General features: G+C 38.5%; 1 gene segment (V, D, J or C); it reads left to right on the top strand.

Annotated features, from left to right (window-relative positions):
- Positions 1–12259: 12259 nt before the first annotated feature.
- LOC132991475 (Ig kappa-b4 chain C region-like) lies at positions 12260–12741 on the top strand. The segment is given in 1 exon segment: positions 12260–12741. A coding segment is annotated over 1 exon segment (255 nt).
- Positions 12742–24214: the final 11473 nt, after the last annotated feature.

The following is a 24214-nucleotide window of genomic DNA, read 5'->3' as shown; positions in this document are numbered from 1 at the left end:
TTCAGTCTGGACTCCACTGATGGTCAGAGTGAAGGCAGAGTTTGATCCACTGCCTGAAAAACGATCTGGAATCCCTGATTCTCGAGTGCTAGCACGGTATATAAGCAGTTTAGGAGTTCCTCCATCTTTCTGTTGGTACCAGGCTAAATGGTGGTAGCTGCTCGCGACATAAACATTCTGACTGGTCCTACATGAGATGGAGACGGAGGCTCCCAGAGCAGAGCTCACTGCTGCAGGCTGAGTCACTGTGACCTGTCCTCTGGACTCTGAGGATACAGAGACATAAACAGAAAGCAGCATCAGGGTTTAGTGGGCTTCATTTCAGAGGGACGGATGTTCATAGAGGAGAGGAGTTTGATTCTCTGGACTTTACCTGTGAAGCAGCAGCAGAGGAGGAGAGTCCAGATGAGGACGCAGATCAAAGTCATGTTTTTGATGATGAGGACGAGGATTTCTGTTGTGATGAAGGACAGCTGTCAGTCATCCAGTGTTCAACTGTCAGGACTATAAACTCTCCCAGAGCACTGGAGCATGGTGCTGCTGATGCAAAGTGGCTCTCTATGGAAATGTTCTGAGAAAATGGCAGATTTTTAGCGGATTCAAAATGTGCTGAAAACAAATTTGAATATGAGAATCTTTTGGTCATTAGAAACCAACGGAGCATCATCAGCATACAAGGTCATTGTAGGTTTGTCTGCAGGTTTAAAGAAGCACTCTGTGTTTTTCAGCATAGTAACATCATGTGAGTTCACTGGAAGCTTTGTGAAGAGTTTTTTTTTATAGTTAAGGTGAAGAATAGCTTTCAGTGTAAATGCATTATTGGGTAGTTTTGGTGCATGAGGAAGGAAATGTGCTTTTTACTTTTTTTATATGGTTTCAGGTCATGCTTGGCCCTTCATTCGATGACATAATTTTAAAGGTTTTAGACAATGTTTTGGTTTTAACGGATATGCAGGGGATAATATGGACTATGTATGTGTTATATAGTCCAAAATATTATTATTATTATTTTTATTAATAATCTCTATGTCCATGGATGTTCACGTGTGGGAGGAGTGGGAGGTTAATTGTGAGCCAGTAAAGATGGATGTAAATATTAATGTGTCTCTAAAGGTTTAATGACTTTAGAAATTCCTTCTTTATGTAATGTGGTTGCTTGTCAGTCCCCGGTAGAGGCTATATAATGGTGACGTAATCAAGCGCTCGCCCTGTCTTACCTGTGTGTAGAACAAGGAAGTGCAGCGTGAGGTGAACTGATTACAAACAATTGCTAGTGGTAAGTGATCTGTTGAACTTAAAACGTAACTATCCACACAGTATGAAAGCACATGCAAGAACAGGGCTAAAGTTAAATTTATTCACTCTTGTAGATCGTGGATTACAACAAGTAGGAGGACGACTGGACTCTGTAGTGACTCATTGTTTTAATGGTATGAGAGTCTTCATGTTGTGCTGTGAATGAAATCATCTCTGTTGGGCTTTAATAATTAGTTTGTATTTTATTATCGCTCTTAATCATCAGCGGCAGCAACGGGAGTAAACTTGTTGATTATTATTGTGCAAAATTAATGTATCAAATTATGTGACACTATGTAATTATTTTCTTATAATGCCGCGTGCAATAGACTTCATGGGCGAAGTGCAATTCATGAATTCATAGTAAAGCTATAGGGGCGAGGGTAGTAGCTCTGAAAGCCTTGATCCCTTTTGCTGTGTTTATTAATTTGTAGTGTTATGCATGAATTATTTGCTGCGTGAGCAGGTGAAGTTAGTGATTATTAGGGAGTGTTGTTAAATGTATCAGTTGGATCTTGAGTGTGATTAGGAGCAGCTATTTTTCCCTGTGTACCTTCTTACTATGGGGATCAAGTGATTCATCAGTCATTCCTGCACAGTGCCACAGTAATGTATGTGTGCCTTGTCTAGTGAACTGCGTATATTTATAAAGCTACTGTGTCACCTGTATTGGTCATTCATTTTAACTTGTTTAACGTTGTGTTACATTCTTAAATAAATACTATGTTGTTAAAACTACAATCCTCTCATCTACTTAATTGAGACACCAACCGGTTAATTTTTGGTGAAACATCTGGTGTAGTGGTAGCTACTTTAGTCCTATAGACGGTAAAAGTGCTACATTTATTTTCTCATTTTAATTACGTGTTTTTTTTATAGTTAAAATGTGCTCAAATATATGAACTATACTGGAATAATACTGGAACGATGCAGCTTGTCAGATAAAGTAAAGAATAAAAGATAAGCAAAGTATGATATCATCAGCATATAGAATCTTCAATGTTTTAGTACCAGCATTATGACCTCAACATATGGAACAACTGATGTTTCTTTAATGAACATATGCCACTCACAATCATGTCATGTGTTTAGTTAAGCTAAAGACTACACATTATGCTCTGAATGTATAGAACAGGAACATGATGTTTGAAAACCTCCAAAAATAATCTGCAAAAAAGTATGAATCTAAGTGTTGTTAACGTTTGAGTCCTTTTATAAACGTGTTCACTTTGCAGCTTATCTTCAGTAAATGTAGTTTGTTCAGACTTATTTTCTTAATGCTCTTTTTTTGCATATTTAAAAAGAAGTGTAACCTGGATAAAACAAATTATTTGAATCTTTACATAAATGTTTGTTTTTCAGATCTTGAGACTGGACTGTACACCCTGATTGGAAAGATGGTGACCGTGTGTATAATCCATGGTGGAGTTGGCCCATCCTTCTTTTCTAAGCGTCTCTTTCTCCAGTTTTGCGGTAAATCTCCACCTCCTGCTTCATTGGATGAAGTGGGAGACCAGTCTTTCAGAGAAAAGTTATTAAAGGTGTGTATTGCACAGTTTTTGAAGCCTGGTCATTACATTTTCACTGTAGATGTTTTCCCCTAAACAGGACTACTCTCATTATTGTGTCTTTTTAGATAAAAGAAGCTCAGACTGTCCATGAGGCAAATGATGCAATCACAGATGCAGAAGACAGTCTGAGCATGATGGGAACTCTGCGATACATCACATCCTTGGAGCAGAGGGATTCCCTGGTCCAGTCTGCAGCACATTATTTTGTTGATGGGCGGATGCACGTGGCATTGAGACAGTGAGCAGTTTATCCATCAGGGCAAAACTGAGGGGTGTGAAAGGGTAAACTTGTTCATATAACATTGATTTGTAATGTTCTAATTTATGTGGGTTTCAAAACTCTGGGTTTCCTTGATGAGCTTTGGGCTCACCCTGCAATCTTTGAGGACCTGTTCACCAGTGCACCGAAACCACTGGAGGCCAAAGACTTGTCTACTTTGTTTGAAGTTGATTTCTCAGTCCCTGGAAGTAACAGACGACCCCTGGAAAATCAGACCATCTGTTTCTGGAGAGACTGGTTAATCGATATTGAGGGTACTATATTTCAATGGCATGTGTGTGTTTGGCTGGACCACTGAGCCAGCCCTAGGAATTGGAATCAGGTTAGGTTGATCTGTCAGTCATTTGTGTCTTATTGTGCAATTATAGTTTCATCAGTTTCATGTAGATGCAGTTGTACAATACTTGAAGCTTATTAGTGTGACAGGCATTTATATTTCTTTCCATGTGAGCTATAATTTCCTTTGCTCATGTCTTTGTAGAAGGAGAATGCAGCCCCTTGACGCTGGAAATGGTGCTGGAGTTTGCCTCTGGAGCTTCAGCAGTGCCTCCCCTGGGCTTCCCACAGCATCCTGTCATTGAATTTCTCCACGATGAAGACACTAAAATCTTTCCAGAGGCAAACACATGCGCCATAGTGCTCAGACTGGCCATTCACAAACAATATGAGAAATTCAAAAGCTGTATGACAGAAGGAATTCTGCAGGCTCCAGGTTTCGGCATTGCATAATGTAACCAGGGTCCTAGATAAACACTCTCTAAAATCTCAGCATTGTTTCAAAACAACCTCCCAAAACCTGAGCATTTTCTGAAAAACTGCAGTATGTCAACATTTCCTAAATAATTTTTTCTCAGCCTTTGTAGCAAATAAAAATGTATTAAAATCAATGAAAAGCTTACTTGACTTTAACTGTAGAGCATTACCTTTGCCCTAAAATTAATAAAGATTTTTTTTTAACTCTTTAAACTAGTGTTGTAGTCAAGACCACACTAACCGTGACAAAGACCTCCCCGAGACCAAAGAGCTCCGAGGCAAGACCAAGACATTTAGGGAACGAGACCGAGTCCAGACCAAGACAATAAAAATATCAATAAAATATCACAGAGGTTGAAAAAAATATTTAAAAAATCCATTGTTTAATTGAAGTTTGTGTCTAAATAAATGTGTCAGCGACAAACAAGGTCTCTGCAATTTGTTTTCAGTGCAGCATTCTGTGGACGAAAGGTTGAAGTCAGTTCAGGCTTTAAAGTACAAGTTCATTACATTCTAGGGCAAAGCCCTCCTCAGACTTCTGTAACGTTGCTGCAATTTTCTTCAAATTAAAACAGCTTTTTCAGTGCATTTGTGTAAAGTAATTATAACTGAACACAAGAATAATTAGTAGTTATAGTATGGTTATACTATTAAGAGAGGTTAATATTTGGGAGTCAAATATTTCAGAACTGATATGACGTTTACTGATATTTCCATGTTAAAGTACAACTCACACCTTTTTTTCCCCTCAAATTTGGTTATCAGTGACATGTTCCAATGTTATGCAATGGAGGCAGGACATTTTGCAGTTGTACAATAACATTTTAATTGTATTTTTCAAGAAAAAATATGCAGTGTCTTTGATTTCTGAGGTAAAATGACAGTGTGTAAAGTGGTGTACTGCAAGAAGTAGTCTTATTATTGGTCATTAGACAAAATATTACATTACTTAACTATGATCATATAGAGGGTACTTTAAATAAAAGAATGAGCGGATTCCTCACCTGCCTTTAATATTTGTTGAAACAATATTATAATAGTAAAACATTGTCAGTGAACATTTACTATACAATGTCTAAATGCAGGAGTATTTTCAGTGTGGTAATACCACTTTTGCTTCTGTACAGGAGCAGAATACTTCTTCCATCATAAGGTATGGTATATGGTAATTTATACAACAGTTAGTTCTGACCAAGCAATATGATTGGATCAGAGGCATTACATGAGTGACGATATAGGACACAACATCACTGGGACTTTTCACAACATGTATCACTCCACCTCAGCCAGGAGCTTTGAATACTTTGAATTGACACTTATTGCATTGCTCCTTCGGCTTCGGTGGCAGTGTATGAATGGGATTAGTTACTTCTGATGGATGATACTACATAGCGACCACTACCATCAGTGTGTGAAAGGGTGTGACATGTGGTGTAAAAGCGCTTTGAGTAGTCGGAAGACTAGAAAAGCCCTATATAAGCTCAAGTCCATTTACCATTACCATTTATAACACAAGTTAAGATTTGTACTACAAAGTAGCTGCTCTGTGGTAACCATGGAGACCAACAAAGTAACAGTGCAGGAGAGTGTTTGGGTTGCACAGAATGAGACTAGTTTTATTTAAACTGTGGAACTAGTTGAGTTGGTGGAGTTAAAATAATCTGTTGTTGATTTTTACTTGTTACCACTATTTTCTGCTTGTATTACTGTTGTATAAAAGCAACATCACACTCGAGGTCGAGATGCTGTTCTGGATATCATCACTGCTACGATTCTGTCGTAGACACACGCCGCAGTGACGATATTAAGTACAACATCACTCCCTACTGTGTGATATTACTTTAAATTGTCGTCCAATGTATCAGTTTGGTCTTAACTATTATACACTATTATTTTCACTTTGGGGCAACACAAGCATATTTGCAAGTACTGTGCAGCAAGTCTGGTATTTCTGTGTCATATCTGGAATATCTTCAACTGCCTGGATGACGAATTGCTGTGAAGTGAGGTGGATTCTGGGTTCTTCCACAACAACAGCTGGGAAATGGTCATCGTCATCAAGACTGGGGAAAGTGCCAATCCCATGGTGTGCCAAAATGGCCTCCAAACTTTGTTCACTGTAACGGTCCTCATCAAAGACATTGTTGATGGCTGTGCTGTCCATCTCCATATTGGCCAGCATTCCTGCAATCCAGATTTGGACAGGTGTTCTGTTGTTTTCTGTGCGCAGACTGTGGTTATTCCAGGCATTTCTGAAGTTCTGAAGTCTTTTCTGAATTTCTGGCAGAAAGACAATTTGCAGTGCCATTTTGTGGAGTTCATCCTCAGGATCAAGAAGCTCAGAATTCTCAAGAGAGTAAAATGTATCATAGAAAGATTGTAGAACATGCAGAAAAACATCTCTCCAAAGACGTTCTATTATTTGGTTATGGACAGACTCGCCTGTGATGTGACTCCTCGTCTCCACACCTTGAACAAGGTTCATGAACAGTGCAACTTGTGAATTCTCACCTCCATAGTCTGATCTAACTCTGGAAGGAAGGCCATACATGCAGGTTGCTTTTACAAACTGTGTCAGTACAGTGGAGGCACGATTATTTGTGTTGCAATTCAAGTATGTGATCAGTCGAGAGTGTCCATCAATGGCTCCATGGACCACCAAACCCCACCTTGTGATAAACATAAAGGAGAAAGGTACATTTGATTATCAATCTAACAGATTGGTGGAGTTGTTTTTATACCTCTAGATTATAGTACATTGAAACTACATTTCGCCAAGTAGAAATATATTTGTAACATGTAAAATGGTTTTACAGATATCTTGAATTAACATTTCAACATGTCAAAATTACATTTTGACATGTTGAAATGTAATTTCCACTAGTGAAAACTAAATTGCTACTTGTCAGCCAGACTGTTTTAATGTTAAAAGGACTTGCCATAGCTTCTGTCTGCCAACGCACGTACTGCTGCAACTCTGTAATTCACTGTAACATCATCTAAACCCCCAGACACACCAATCTTTTTTACCTTTTGGGGCCATCTCCTAAAAACTTCTACATGTCTCCACCTCTCCGCTCTCGTCCTGATACACCAATCGGATGTCCTTATATGGAGAGATGGGGATGTGGTAGTATGCTGCCGATTTAGAATGATTCTGATTCACTCACATACGCCTGGTGGTGAGAACAAAATATGCTGGTACGCACGTGTCATGAATCTGACGGTGATTTTGCGTATGCACTTATTTAATGCGCAGAGTAAGAACATTTCTACACACATATTAGTGAATGAGGCCCAATGAGAGGGAGGGAGACAGTGGGACAGACAGAAGTCTTAGAAAAACCCTAAATGTTGCATAATATGAGCATAAAGCTCTTAAGACTAACAAATGGAGTCGATTTGCCCTGTACAACATCAGGAAGATCAGACCTTACCTGTCAGAACATGCTACACAGCTCCTGGTACAGGATCTTGTGATATCACACATCGACTATTGCAACTCTCTACTGGCAGGTCTTCCTACATGCACTATCAAACCCCTGCAGATGAAACAAAATGCAGCAGCACGACTGGTCTTCAACCTTCCTAAAAGAGCACATGTCACTCTGCTGTTCATCTCCTTACACTGGCTCCCAGTTACTGCTCGCATCAAATTTAAAACTCTGCTGCTCGCTTACAAAACAGACACAAAAACGGCTCCTCCTTACTTTAACTCTCTCATCCAGGTCTACACTCCCTCCCCCCCACTGCGCTCTGCCAATGAAAGGCGTCTGATCCAACCTTCACAACAGGGTCCTAAGATGCTAAATAGACTCTTCTCCTCTGTCGCCCCCTGGTGGTGGAATGAACTTCCAAACTCCATTCGATCTGCAGAGTCCCTCTGCACCTTTAAGAAAAAGCAAAAGACCCAGCACTTTATAAGTACCTATGACCTGATGACGACGGTTTAGATATTGTTGTTGATGATGATCATCTCGGACAACTGTGTGTGAGATTGAAAGGTTTCCATGGTGATATGAATTCAAAGGGACTGCTGTAATTTAATTCTGGGGAATTTAGTTGGATTTAACCTCTGAAACTCCCGATCTGTGTCCAAAGAAAATCAACATAACAACATATCTAACAGTTATGTGAGAATGTAGCTTGCTTCTCATCGTTTTAAATCAACACTAATAATAAACTACACAAACCATATTTGTGTAAGCGAACTTCAGGGTTGTAAACAGCATCCAGCAGTCTGTGTTGTCGCTCTTTTTCCTCTTTTGATCGACGAAGTTGCTCCTCATCGTTCTTTCAAACAGATCAAATATCTCTTCAGCAGCAGCAGTCAGTCTCTGGTTGACGAAAGATCTCAGTGTTTTAGCTTTAAACATTTTCACACACACACACAGGTTTGTACAATTTAATGATGTCGACATTTTAAACTGATGGGAAACCAGCTGTCTTCTCACTTAGCTACTTTATGTCAGAATGTCCTCATCCCGCCCATTCTGCTGATCCCTTTAAAAACATATTTCTTATAGTCTGTCTGTCAGTCTGCCTCTGTGTGTGTCTGTGATTGGCAGAGAATCATACCTACAGTTCAGGTGAAAGGCTTGGAGAGGGTAAAAGACTCCAGCAGCACTTGAAGTACGAAGATCAATTTGATGAAGTCCAAGGCAAATTTCCCACTGGGACAATACAGTTCATCTTATCTATCTTATCTTGTCTTATCTTATTAACTTAATATGACGCGTTTCAGCTTGTGACCTTTGATGACCCTGCTGGAGGCTACAAGCTGAATCATGTTGGTCTTAAAAAGTTCATGAAGTTGATCTTCATCATACGAGTGTTGATTAATTCAAATGGTTGTTTAATTCTGATTTTTTTAATTGATCTTATTGACTGATATTTCTTTCTCTTCTCAGCCCTGATTGGTGAAACCTTAAGTATTTTTTATTATTTTTATCTTCTTTATTAATATATTTTATAGGCTTTTTTATCATGTTGGTCTTTTGTTTGCTGTCCTGTAATTGTAAATGTATTTTATGTTTTTTGTTCGTACCTGCCTTTAGGGACTACAGATGAAATGTAGCTTTTGTGCTAATTCCGGCATATTGACTTTGATGGGATTTGCTGATTCATGTGCAATGTCCTAATTCAATAAATACAATTTAAATTGTTGTCCTTCTCTTCATTGTGTTGTTTCTTGTTACATCTGTTTCATATTGTGTGTCATGATGGACGTCGCTTTGCTGGCTGCAAAACAAATCTGCCCACAGATACAGTCATCTGAACCTGAACCTGAAGTCCTAGTTTGGCTGTCATGAAACCAGAATTTTTACTTGGATAAGTTATCAGTTAAAATCAAACAAAATTGGGCACAGCTGGTGTAGTGGTTAATGCGCTCGCCCCATGTACGGAGGCTGTTGGCCCAGGTTCGAAGCCAACATGTGGCTCCTTTCCATCATATTGTTTCCCTGATTTCTAACTTTATCCACTTTCCTATCTCTACAATAAAGGCACATAAAGCCCACCTGCCAAAAAAAAGTCAAACAATATTGGTACCTGTTTCAAGTCTTACTTTATGCTCCCCCAAAACACAACATCCTCTTTTAAGTTCACATATTCTCCTCCTCTTCCCCTGTGTGTGAAGTTTCTTGTTCTAAATCCACTCTGATCCTGTATTTGATCATGTCTATAAACCCCTCTATTTCAGCCCTGCTCAGAACAGGCTGTTTCTGTGTCTGTACCTTTAAATATGTAAATGAGCTGTGTCTGACCATCATGGTGAGGAAAGAGGGGGGAGAAGTGGGCTGAAAATGTTTGATATTTAAAAGATGGTGTGTTTATTCTCTTCACAGTGTGTGTGTGTGTGTGTGTGTGTGTGTGTGTGTGTGTGTGCGTGCGTGCGTGCGTGCGTGTGTGTGTGTGTGTGTGTCCTCAGTGAAGTGTGTCAGTCTCTGCAGAAACTTCCAGCTGCAGCAGTCAGTTCAGTTTCTGTTCAGTGTGACTGAGGGAGGTTTTTGTACGACGCTTTTTCACTGTGTGAACACATTCTGACTGTTGATATAGTGTTCACTCTGACAGTAGTAAACTGCTGCATCTTCAGTCTGGACTCCACTGATGGTCAGAGTGAAGGCAGAGTTTGATCCACTGCCTGAAAAACGACCTGGAATCCCTGATGCTCGAGTGCTAGCAGCGTATATAAGCAGTTTAGGAGTTCCTCCATCTTTCTGTTGGTACCAGGCTAAATAGTGGTAGCTGCTCCAGACATAAACATCCTGACTGGTCCTACATGAGATGGAGACAGAGGCTCCCAGAGCAGAGGTCACTGCTGCAGGCTGAGTCACTGTGACCTGTCCTCTGGACTCTGAGGATACAGAGACAAAAACAGAAAGCAGCATCAGGGTTTAGTGGGCTTCATTTCAGAGGGACGGATGTTCATAGAGGAGAGGAGTTTGATTCTCTGGACTTTACCTGTGAAGCAGCAGCAGAGGAGGACAGTCCAGATGAGGACGCAGATCAAAGTCATGTTTTTGATGATGAGGACGAGGATTTCTGTTGCGATGAAGGACAGCTGTCAGTCATCCAGTGTTCAACTGTCAGGACTATAAACTCTCCCAGAGCACTGGAGCATGGTGCTGCTGATGCAAAGTGGCTCTCTATGGAAATGTTCTGACTGACTCCAACAGGGATCACTCTCATTACTCTGTTTATCAATCAATCAATTAATTATACAATTAATGAGAAAACTTTCAAAACAAATTTAATATGATTTCATGTTCATGCTTCTAGAAACATTTATTCTGATATAAATCACGATAATTAATAATATTCTTGACAAAATGATTTAAAAATAATTTAAATATCTCAAAAAAAGACTTTCTTTAATTTGTTATAATATTTTTTAATTCAGTTTTCTTTTGGTCTCAGAGGTCTTGTAGGCAGAGACTCATCCAGGTGTCTGTGTTTGTGTCAGAGTCAGAGAGTCGTGTGTCTCTACAGTGAGAGGTTTTTGTACGACGACTCCATCAGTTTGTATCACTGTGGCTCACGTTCGGTGGAGGAACCAGACTGGATATTGGAAGTAAGTCACATATTCATCTTTTTATTCAATCAGTAAGTTATTCTGGTGTCTTTTGTCTTCATATTCAAGCCTGGAGGAAAATAAAATACTGACCTTTAACTTTTAAATCTCTTGTTTTAGAAAGAATTAAGACAACATTTGACTTTAAAGGATTTCAGTTTAAAACAGAAACATAGACTGAATTTAAATGAAGGTAAAATGTTTGAAGCCAGAGTTTTTATTTATTAGGAAATAGATGATTTTCACTCTCATGGTAAGGTGACATGTGGAGTTGTGGTAGTTTGACTTCAGTGTGTTAAAGTCAGAGAGCCGTGTGTCTCTATAGTGAGAGGTTTTTGTACGGCCGCTCAATGACTTTGTACCACTGTGGTGGACTTTTGGTGGAGGAACCAGACTGGATGTTGGAAATAAGTTTCTGTATGAATATTAAACCTAATGTTAAAATACAGATTTTTATATTTGATCCAAATAAATCACAATTTGACAACCTCAGAGACAGCTGCTAAATGATTTTCTATTCATGAGGTTTTTCTAACAATCGATATGGACGCCTTAATGACTGAAACAACTGAATGAAATTTATTTGTCATTAACATTTATTGAAAATGTTAAAGCAGCTGTCTCTCTGTTTATTTGTAATATTTGTCATGGTGAAACTCTAACTCTAATGAAATCGTGTTTTTATCGGTCCTGCTTTACCGTGAAGGTTCACTCAGGACAGTTTGATTTCTGTCACACTGAAACATAAACAGGTTGATATTTAACAAAGAGAATGTTTTAAATGTTTTCCTGAGATTCATTTTCTGACAACTCTTTAAGGTATTTATCTGATTCAGTTGCTTGAAAGAACCGAACAAAACAAACATAAAGAACGATGTTTTAAAATGCACGTAATCTCTGATCTCTTTATGCGTCTAATTTAGACATTTTTCTGATTTGAATTCACATGAAGAACATTTTAATGTGTTAAGTTGATTCTCTGTTTTAGTTTGGGTTTTTTTAACCTACAAACTGTTTTAAAAATGTGTTGCAAAGTTTTTGGATTATTTTGATGGGGAATGTTTGTAATGTTTTAGATTTGAGTCAGATGTAGTTTAAATATATTTCAGGTCGTTCTGTGTGATTCTCTCTCTGTGTGCTGATGTGCATGAGAGGCTTCTTAAAGGGAAGTGAAACAATGTGTGAGTGAGTGACTGGTGGAGCAGAAAGAAACATCTGACAGAAACTCCTAAAAAAAGAAAATCAACTCTCAGACATTAAAGGTGTCCTATAGGGTTTGGTGTTTGATTGACAGTTGTGTGCTCCCTGTCCTCTAATCTGATTGGTGTCTCCTATAGGTGATGTGCGTCCCACCCTGACGGTGCTGCCCCCCTCCAATGAGGAGCTGGAGCAGGGGAAGGCCACCCTCATGTGCCTAGCCAACAAGGGCTTCCCCTCAGGCTGGAGTCTGGCCTGGAAGGTGGACGGCAGCAGCAGCAGCAGCAGCTGGGAGGAGAGCAGGAGCCCTGCGGTGCTGGAGAAGGACGCTCTCTACAGCTGGAGCAGCACCCTGAGGCTCTCTGCAGACCAGTGGAGGAAGGTGGGCTCTGTGACCTGTGAGGCCACCCAGGGCGCCCAGGCTCGAGTCACAGAAAGTCTGAGTAGAGACCAGTGTTCCCAGTAATGACTCACTGGGACTCTGCTGCTGGTTTTACTGTGATACTGCTCTCACTCTGCACCTTTCTCTCTCTCTTTACTTCATGTTTCTAAAGAATAAATATTAGCTTGTTGCTTCAGATGTGTGTGTATCGTTTCCTGATAATAAAAATATGTTCATTAAATCAATGAGAAATACACTTTTTGTCTTTTTCAATTATTTCAAATGTGTAAAAACATCTTCATCAACGATCACATTGAGATCAATTCTTCAGAATGTAAACCGAATTAAAGCTAATTTAAAATATTTTGTATCATGAAACATCTTCATAATAAACAGTATAATTAAATAATGTACAAATCATGAATTGTGAATTAATTTTAGAAATCCAGAACCTCAAAGACAGCTGCTAAATAATGCTCTATTCACAAGATTTTTCTAACAATCGATATGGACGCCTTAATGACTGAAACAACTGAATGAAAATCATCAAATCAGCTTTCTTTACTGAAAATGTTAATGACCAAGGCTTTAAAATTTCTAGTGGTTTATGTTTATCAAAAGAAAAGAGAGGAAAACATCTCAATGAATGTGTTTTAGCTCAAATAAATATTTTAAATTTGTTAAATAAAGCGTGATATCATCAGCATAGAGATTTCAAATCAGTGCTTCTGCAATTTAAACACTCAAAATATTTACAAACTGTAAAAGTAGAAAAAAGTAGAAACTAAACTACAAAATTAGTTTTATTAGGATAAAATGTACGTGTGTGTGTAAAGATAGATAAAAGATACATCCGACAGATGGGCTAGAACTCATCATCAATGATGTTTTCTGGGTTCATGGGGGGTTTCGGGTCTTGTAACATCAAACACCCTTGTGTATTCATTGAAAGAATTAAAATAGATAATCTTCTTAATGTGCAGAATATTTATAGTTTATAGTTTAAATTGATTTTAAACTATACTGTGTTTCATGGAACTTTGTTTTAGTTTCTCTGCAGCTGTTCAGTCAGATCAGTTCCTCTTCAGCTGACGGAGGTTTTTGTACGACGTTGTATCACTGTGTGAACGGGAAGCTGTTACTCTGCTGACAATAATAATCTCCTGAATCTTCAGTCTGGACTCCACTAACAGTCAGAGTGAAGTCAGTTCCAGATCCACTTCCACTAAAACGAGCTGAAACTCCAGATTGACGGCTTGTAGAATAATAAATCAGGAGTTTAGGAGTTTCTCCAGGTTTCTGAAGATACCAGTGGAGGGAAGTACTAACACTTGTGCTGGTTTGACATCTGATAGAGACAGTCTGTCCTAGAACAACAGACTGAGATCCAGGAGTCTGAGTCAGGAGGATGTCTCCTGATGAACCTGAAGAAACATGAAAAAAGGGGAGAAGGTTATCGAAACGGACGGAGAAAGATGAACAACATCCAAACAGAATCTTTGCTTTCTTAACTTTAGAGAAACGGTGGAAAAAAGGTAAATGCTGCTTCTTTAAGTTTTTCTCCATAACAGTGATTATTGTAGTGAAACTGGCCTCACCCTGAACAAGGAGCCCAAAGATGACAATGTGTAGAATCAATGACATCATCATCATCGTATGTCAGCGTCTCTGAAAGGCCTCAAACAGCCGCTGATCGACACCGGCCTCTTAAAGTCCGAGAGCAGAGAGGGAGGACAGATATGCAAACACACAGAGTCAGTCAACTGAAGCGAAATATATAAATCTACCTCAAGCAAACAATCTAAAAAATATGAATTTAAAATTCAAAGAGTTTGTCAAGCTTGATGAGGAATTTTCTCCTCAGTGGATGATTTTAAATATTAGAGTTTATACATTTAATGATCAATGCAGTATGATAAAAGGTAAATATAATAATAAAAAACACATGAGGATATCAATAAAAAACCTTTTAAAAAAAGAAGATCAGTAGAGATATGGACAATTTGAATCGATTAGATTAAATATATATGCAGTATGTTTTTTGCAAAGGATTTGGGTTCATGATTTAAACATAGCCTGTTGTCATGACCCAACGATTCAAAAATGTGACTGAAAACGTACATTAGTTGACTCAAATCTGAGATAATCCAGTGTTTTTCAAAGCTTTCTTTGCTTCACTTCCAGAATAACAAACAGCAACTCTGTGTATTTGCTCTATCTGTTTTAAACATTAAGGAATTGATTCGAAATCCATTAGGCCTATGTAGAATTTATCTTCCTAAACTGTCTTTTTTGTAAGATGTCGTCAGTGTCACTTTTTATAAAGAAAATATGTGCATTGTTTTATTAGTGATAACCTCAAAATTAAAAAGAAAACATGATATTTTACATTTTTATTGCCAGACTTGTAAAAATAAGTATCGTGATCCGTATCTTTGAATGTGTTCTTAGAAAAACTGCTGCAGCTTCTTGTTACTCAGTCATGCTCAGCACAGTAAGACTTTCACATGTGTATCTTGAGAACTGAAACTGTCTGTTTCCACGGATCAGCAGTGATGCATTTCTGTTGCCGTGGTTACTCAGTTTCACCCGGACGAGAGGAGGACCAGCAGAACTGGCAGTTTGACTAAACGTTTTCTAGTTTATTTTTATTTTTCTTAATGTGGCTCAGTTACTGTCAGTCCAACAAGTGTTAACAAACTAACAAATAAAAGTGAAACAAGTAAACAAATAAAGAAGAAGGAACAACACTGTTACATTTAACACAAAGTGCACGTTGAAAAAGGAATTGAGTAGCTCTCTCATAAATGTAGGCCTACATATTCACTCCAAACAGCTTCTCTGTCATGATCTCGGCTGTGCCTCTTCTTCATTGTTTCTGTGTGGTGTGTTGCTGTTTCCCTGTTTGTGTCATTCAATAAGTAACTATAACCATCTCATGTTTCTGTGTCCTAGAATTACTCAACCTGACAGTATACATGCCTTTGACATACTCTCACAACTTTCATAGCTGTTAGTTTCTGGAAAAGATCTTAACACTTAACTCCTTTTTTTTTATTTATAACTACAGTGGCCCTGAAGTGCAAAACAAAGCAACAAATAAGAAAACTCAACAACAAATCAAAAAACACAACCACAAATAAGAAAACACAACGACAAATAAGAAAACACAATGACATTAACTTTAACGGAAAAGGTAGGTACCTGGAGTTGACAAGGATCGTCGCTGATTGGACGAACGCAATGTCCGTCTTTTTAACCAGAAGTAAATACTTCATACGCCTTTGGAGCCAGGCAGAGAAATGTCAACGAAGTAAGCGGAGATATAAAATTCATGATGTATTGCCCAAATTGTGGCAAAGAGCTCCCAGAAAATGTACGGCCGTGGTTTGCAGTGGTTGTGGCAAGAGGTTACGAGACTTTACATCCATTAAGAGTGATTGTATTATCCCCTGTGACTGCTGATAAACATTGTTCGTCTCTGAGGCAGTCACTTACAGACCTTGGGCCCGTTTCTGAAAGAAGGTTGAACAAACCCTCAAACTAACTCTGAGCTCTGAGTTGATTTACCCTCAGGTGGGAAACTCTGAGTTTTCGTTTACCAGATCAACAGATTTGAATTAGTTAAATCAACCCTGAGTAGGTCCACTCGGTGTTCAGCGCGTGCACCACGATGATAAAAAGCCAACATGAATGGAGCCCCGATACTACGATTCACCATGGCAACAGGTGACAAAAAAAGAGATCCTCCTACTTTAACCCTCTCGAAATACACCGATAACTTCATGTGGCCACAGGCTACAGCAAATATGAACAGGTTTTAAGAAGGAAAAAAAAGGAAAACTGCTGCAGCACAGCGGCAAAGGAGAGAGAAGTGGTGTAAGAGAAAACAGCTGCTCGTGTCAACGCGTAATGAAGTCTATTAATTTTAATTAATTAATTAAATATTTAATCAGAATTAAAATATTGCAGGTCAAAACTGATGGAATGGTAGGTTATTAAACCTATACAATTTATTTTCATTAAGATGCAATCCAGCAGAAGAAAAGCGACTTTTAAACAGCTCAAAATGAAATATAATAACATAATAGGCTCATATAGATTTATAGTGAACTTCATTCAGAGTTTATTTGAATGTGCATTAACTTTATCCTCAACATAAAGCTGTATTCACACACATAGGCTAAATGTCCTCTCACCTTTATCCTGTTTAGTTTATAAATTAACCCTAATTAAATTAACATCTCCCGACGTTAATGTAGCATAGGCTCTAATTCCCTACAGAGTAATGTAGTCTTCATACCGACTTAAAGACATGCCATGTTTGATAAAACAGTTTGTTTTATACGCTGTAGTAGGCTATTGCCACCCTAACATATCATATTACAGTTTTTTCCAATTGCTAAAACACAATTTTAAAAACTAGGCTGGTTTTATCAAAATACTTAATACAATTCACAAAACCACACACCCAAACTGCAAAATACCTCATTTATCCTGCAAAATGAAGCACTGCAACCAAAACTACATATAGCATTATCAAAATCAAACTTTTGCACCAAATGGCACACACTTCATTCATATTACCAGATTTGTGTCTAACCAATCACACACTGTTGGGCATAATGAAAAGCACTCTCATCTTTAGTATGCTTTGCCATAATACTAAAATAGTTCGAATTGTAGAAAATTCTCCAGATTGTTCACATGCACAGAAATATTTGCAGATAAACACTCATGCTGTTGAAACATTTATTTTTTTATTTTTCACCAAACAAGTCAGTGCTACATATACCAGTACAGTAAAACGGCTCAAGTTGGGCTGCACTCTCTGTCCAGCCTCTCGCATTGTTGATGACATGATCAACTAAGGTTACTCTGATTTCATTTGAAAGTTGTTGTCTTCTTTGGCCATGAACTCCTCTACCAGCTCTACCCCTACCTCTCACTCTTCCTCCCCCTCTCATTCTCACCCTCCCTCTTCCTCTCTCTGCAAAGTCTTCCATTGTTGTTGTAAAAAAAAAGGTGCTAACTTGTGGTCTTTTCATAGTGCTTACTTCCTGATTGAAGTGATAACAATTAACCATTGAGGTGTCTGGCCAGGTGACACATACATTGGCCAATTAGCTCATGTAGTGTCATTTTGAATGGCAGTGTTTTGAAATGACAAACATGTGACTTTATGTCAGATTGTTGTGTCTTATGCAGAGAACCGTGATCAGTGCATTTAAAAAGTGCCCATTTAAATTGCAAAATGTGTGTAAAGTAGAAATGTGTTTAGACTTTTGGAGACTTGAGAAGAGGTTTTGCTCTCTGTGTGTCAGTTTAAATAATTGTGCTATGCATGTCATTTTAGTGTGTTAGCAATTGGAAAAAACTGTAAAACAACCTGGATTTTTATTCAGACAAACGGTGAATCTTCACTAACACGGCGTGATACGGACTGAATGAAAGAATGAGGAAATGAAACGACGTTTCTGGCTCTGAAAGAGGGAGGAGACCTAGAGAAACTCGGGGTTCATTGAAGAAAACCTGCTCCCGACCAGGTTAGGTTCACAGACTCAGTTACCATAGTAACTGACTCAGAGGTAAAGTTACCTCTCCCTCTGAAACGGGCTGGAGTTACCCCTCTTTCTCGGGTTTGAGTGACCTCCTCTTCTGAAACGGAATACCCAGAGTTTCCCTCATTTCAGGGTTAACTGACTCAGAGTTTACACAAAACCTTCTTTCAGAAACGGGCCCAAGGTCTGTAAGTGACTGCCTCAGAGTCGAACAATGTTTATCAGCAGTCACAGGGGATAATACAATCACTCTTAAATCTCGTAGCCTCTTGCCACAACCACTGCAAACCACGGCCGTACATTTTCTGGGAGCTCTTTGCCACAATTTGGGCAATACATCATGAATTTTAAATCTCCGCTTACTTCGTTGACATTTCTCTGCCTGGCTCCAAAGGCGTATGAAGCATTTACTTCCTGTTAAAAAGACGGACATTGCGTTCGTCCAATCAGCGACGATCCTTGTCGACTGCAGGTACCTACCTTTTCCGTTAAAGTTGAAGTCATTGTGTTTTCTTATTTGTCGTTGTGTTTTTTGATTTGTTGTTGTGTTTTGCACTTCAGGGCCACCGTAAAAAAAAAAAAAAAAAAAAAAACAATGAATAAAAACACATGAATTAATACATTAAAGTTAATTAAAACACACAAATACATATTAAAAAGAAGGGCTGAGAAGGGAGGGGATTGTCCCCGGATCAGGGAGTTAAAATTGGTATTGACCCAAAAGTGGGACATTTTTGTCACTGGTCCAGGGAATGACAAATGTGTTCACCCAGAAGTGAATTTTTTTTAAAATTCATAAATAATCTAATTAAAAACAAGTTAATTAAAACACTCAAAAACTATATACAATGATTAATAAAACATGAATAAAAACAAGTTCAGTTCAGTTCAGCTGAGCTTTAGAATTGGACAAGTTCATTAAAACACACAATTACGTATTAAAAACACACAACTATACACAACACATGAAAAAAAACAAGTTCATTGGAATAAACAACTCCATACAAATTTAAATCAATTAATAGATTTAAAAAATAATTACAGAAAGGCAGGAGAGGAAGTAGCTCCTAAATTGTCTTTTCCAAAGATCTTGTTCAGTGCTACTTTAATAGCAACTGAAGACATCACTCTTTTGAACAAACTGGCACCCACCTTTTGGCTCACCCTTTAGGCAGGGTGAGTAACTGCATCTTTTGATGAAAAAACCATCAGGAGCTTTTACAGGGACAGTTGAGGAGAGGAGAGTTTTTCTTTATCTAGCTCTTCCTCTTGTTCCCTGCATGCTCCATGTCTAGTGAGGGAGAGTGAGGGAATGAAAAATGTGTTTACCCAGAAGTGTGACATTTTTCAGCTGGTGATGAACTGTCTGGTGTAGCGCTGTCCCCACCATTTCACAAAGCTTATCTGCACCCTGAAGCCTGTGGGAGTCTGCTGCCTGAATTTGTGGTTCTTCGGCCTCTGCAGGTTCCCAGCTCAAGGTTCTCAACGTCCTCCTCACTCCGCTCCGCTTACAGAGATCAACAGAACTAACTCATCACACACTCCTGGTCTTCAATTCCACAGCCAGAGGCCGTCTTCCACACACTTCTATCAAACTCATCACACACTCCTGGTCTTCACCTCCACAGCCAGAGGCCATCTTCCACACACTTCTATCAAACTCATCACACACTCCTGGTCTTCACCTCCACAGCCAGAGGCCGTCTTCCACACACTTCTATCCGCTCTAGGAGCTCTCAAAGGTGGACAAACTCATCACACACTCCTGCTCTCAGCCAGTGCCTGCAGAGACTGTCGTTTGTAGGATGGAGAATGAATACAGACACACAGACTCCTTCACAGACTTTCACATGTGTATGACCACTTACCTCCTCTGTAAACATTATGCCGGTAAATATCCAGTGTTTGGCGGCCGATGATGATTCTCGTTTGTGTACCTACGAGCACGTATGACGAGCACGCGAGGGAGAGCGAGCAAGAGGTTACTGGTGCAGTTCACCTAACGGCCATGCGGTGTCGCTACAAACGCAGTATTTTTGAAAGTTATATATAGCCCTTTTAAGCTCTCCTAAAATAAAATCAGTGTATATGTTTTCTGATCACACAAACATAGTCAGCTAGTGTTTACATTTACCTTCACAATAGTATTGGATATGATATTTGTGTTTAGGGCATGAATTTACACACCCCGCAAACTTTCCCCAAACATATGTCCCTGTTTTAGATGGACTGGATTAGTCCGTCTTAAATGTAAGATGTAGTCGTACATGATAATTCTTCTTCATTGAAGCTTGTGATATCTGTTATCATTGTAAAACACTGGGCTCTACCGGTATTTGACTGTTTGTGTCTTCTCTTGTAAAGATTTGAGGTTTAGACCAGAAGGAGGAGATGAACTGATTCCTTATATTATAATGATGATTATTAAAGGCTTTATGTGTAGAATATTGATCTGAACTATTGTTTTAAAACATGAAAGATGCTCCCCACTTACAGAGCAAAGAATGCCTCTGTGCCTAAGTTGAATTTGAACTTAGTGCACTGCTCTAAACAATATGTAGACAGTTAAGCTAATATTGAATACAGATAAATCCTGGATGAAGTCAATCTTCTTACTGATACTACAGTCCTTGATATTAGTGCATGCTGACAGGTCACATCTGATTGCAGGTTAAACATTCTGTTTAAATATCTCTGCACAGCCCTGCTTTAGGATGACAGATGTTTTTCTATCAAGAGACCAGCTCTGTAGACATTTAAGCTAATACAGAATACAAATTAACCCAAAAGGAAAAGTTATCATTATCTAGAAAAAATGAAAGAATTTGCAGTTATTAAGCATTCATGAGGTGAAAGCCTGGGTAGGGTCTGTTTGCATTCACACATAGCCTAAAGAACCTCCGGGTAGCCAAATCTCTGGAGTTTTTCAGGAGATTTCTGTATGTGTGAAAAGGGTTTTAGAAGCTTCTATAAAAAAACAACAACAACACACATTTGAAGTAATATTACGGATAAATACATCACAAGTAAATGTGGTATTACTTTTTTGTATTTTTGACCAGAAAGACAAGGCCACACTTGTGAAGTTTATACCGATAGTCCCCTACTAGTATGGTAATCGTGTGTGTGTATGTGTGTGTGTGTGTGTGTGTGTGTGTGTGTGTGTGTGTGCGTGCGTGCGTGCGTGCGTGCGTGCGTGTGTGTGTGTGTGTGTGTGTGTGTGTGTGTTCATTCTGAAGTTATATCATGTGTCCCACAGATTTAATGTTATGTAAATAAAAAGGCTGGTGGGGTGCTTTAAAGTTCTATTTATTATTGTTGGGCTCTTTTCCTTTATTTGATAGATATTAGATAGAGGAGGAAATCAGGAGAGAGAGTGAAATGCAGGAAAGGAGCCGCAGGTTGTTCTTTAACCCGGTCCGCCTGCTTGGAGGACTATAACCTCTTTTTTAGGAGTGCGACCTTACCACAAGGCCTTCTGTTTTGCAGCAGGTCCTTTGGGTCCTGTAGGTTGTGATATGGAGACAAAGGGGCAGAGGCATGATTAAATACAGAGAGGCACTCCTCAAGGTCTTTATGCATTTAGACCTTGATGTCCTGTGTATTTGTGGAACACATGTCTGAAAGTACTTCAAGATGTTTTGGTTCTTCAGAATCACTGTTGCTACCACTGTCTCTACAGTGGATTTAACCAGCTTATATACAGACGTGTGGCATGTATTATGGTTTTAAATAATGTTGTTAAATGTGTGAAGTGAATGTTTTAAATAAATGTGAAGTGAAATGTGTATGTGTGTACAGTGGGTTTGTTTTCATTAGTATGATAACCAAGTGAAGTATTTGGTAAATATAGTTAAAAAAAAAGTCATGGTAACAGTTATTTTTGATAAAAAATATAAAGTGAGATAAAAATATAAACTAAATGTAATGATTTGTTTTGTTAAACAGTTCAATCTACTTAATATTTAAATTGTTTCCACTAAATATTTTCACTGGTTTTGTCTGAAGATTTCTGTTGCACTGAACTCTTAGAAATGATTCATGGGGTTAGTAGAATACACTTCAAATAAATATGTTTTTCATCATCAAATAATAAGTTTGTTAGTTGTACTAGATTTAGTAAGTTCACCACATTCTTAAAGGAGTATGTCAAACTCAGAATGAAAGAACATTGTCTTCACTTATTGTTATATTGATTTCAAACAAAATGTTTTTGCATCCAATTAACATTTGTAGATATTAAGTTAGTATAACTTAATGACCTTCTCTTGTTCAATGTGTGCATCATTTCAAAGTGCTCACGTGTGAATTTTTTGTGTCCACCATGTTTGTGAGACAGACGGGGGAGAGGCTCGTTTTTTCTTCAAGAAAAATCATTCAGATACTCGCTAAGTAGCTATTTTCACTATTTTTCATGACTGTACCTGCACACAGTTCAAAGATCTTTTTAACACAGCTCTAAACTGAAATACATGTCATGTTTGTGCTAAGCTAACGTTACTGTAGCATTGACATGTTGCTAGAACTTCAGTGACCTAGCTTTCAGTGTTTTCAATCTTTCTTTTGGTTGTGTTTCACAGAGTCAACTGAATGCTGTTACTCAGCATGCAGCTGTTTGTTTAGACACTGAAAAGGTAAGTGGACCAGTGTTTTATTTACTTATTATTTAAAGTCTGCATTAGCTTACGTTTGTCATTCATGTGTAGTTTAACCTGTGACAAATGGAGGTTATGATATTTTTGGGCTAAGTCGATGACATGTTCAAGGCAGAATGGTAAAGTTATTTTTGTATTTTTGTGATTCATTTTTTACCTTAAGTTTTATAATGCTAAACAGACGTTTCTGAATCAATGTTGTACATGATAGTTGTACTGTAAAAAATACAGACTGGTCAACACTCAGTCCTCTCCTCCCTGTAATGTACTTATTAAAATACATTGTTGTTCAGAACCACTTTTAAGACATTTTTTCACCTTCTAAGGATGGTGATCCACTGCCTGGTGGTTTATCTCTGGGGGAAGGTCTTCAAGGAAAACATGGTAGACAAATCCAGACATTAAAGTTTAGAAACACTACTTGTGTAACTTTTGTTTTAAACCATGATGACTTTAAAAAAAACTAACACGTGGATTCTGACGTCCTTATGCCAGAATTCTGAAGTGAAGGATACTGATGGAGATTGTTGTTACCAGAGGAGCCATAATGTCTGATCCAGCACAAAGATAGTGAAGGACTAGAACCTTGAAGACCTGGATGTACCAAGAGCTGAGCCTTGCTGATGGGTCTGGTCTACAAACTCAACCTCAGATACCCAAAAGAAGTGATCAGAACGTTTGAGGTATTTCAACTGGATACGCAGGTCGGGCTGCAACAAAGACGGTCCGACCGACCGGGATATTCATCCTCCTTGAATCCTGGTGAGGTGGTTTCTTTTTTTCTGCTGCTTTTTCTTTCTGGTAAACCAGCGATCGATTGACTTTTTTGTTGGATTACTTCGGTTACTTTTTTCTTGGACGAGCTGAGTTTTTTTAAAAGGAACGAACAGCCGCGTCGGTGGATTGTTTTTTTTTTGTGGATTAAAAAGAGATTTAAAGACAATTTAAACTTTCATGGCTCATAATGTATGTTTTGTTTGTTTGGGACTTTTAGTTTATTTTGGATTTATAAAGGGGTAAATTAAAGGGATATTTTTGTGCTCTGCGTGAAATAAAAGTTTTAATTACAACAAAAATATCCCTTTAATTGACCCCTTTATAAATCCAAAATAAACTAAATCAGAAGTGAACCAGAGACCGTTAGAACCGGACTCTTAAACTGATTTGATGATCCAGGATCAGGTGATCCGGCTCACTTTGATCCTGTTTGGATCACCCTGATCCAGGTACAGATTTAAGGATTATCAAATCCAGATTATCAGAGCTTTTTTTGTCACTTATTTTTTATTGTTGAGATCAGAACAATACAGACATTACAGAAGGGGGTCCATTGTTTTTCTATAATGTAGAACATTGAACCCCCATTACCACCCCCACCCCCCATTACCACGCCCACCCACCATGAAACAGAGCAGCTGGACAGAGTGAACAGAGTCAGCTGATCTTC

This window comes from Labrus mixtus, chromosome 16 (genome assembly GCF_963584025.1).
Source record: "Labrus mixtus chromosome 16, fLabMix1.1, whole genome shotgun sequence".
Taxonomy (NCBI): domain Eukaryota; kingdom Metazoa; phylum Chordata; class Actinopteri; order Labriformes; family Labridae; genus Labrus; species Labrus mixtus.
This window is presented reverse-complemented; position numbering and strand designations above follow the sequence as displayed.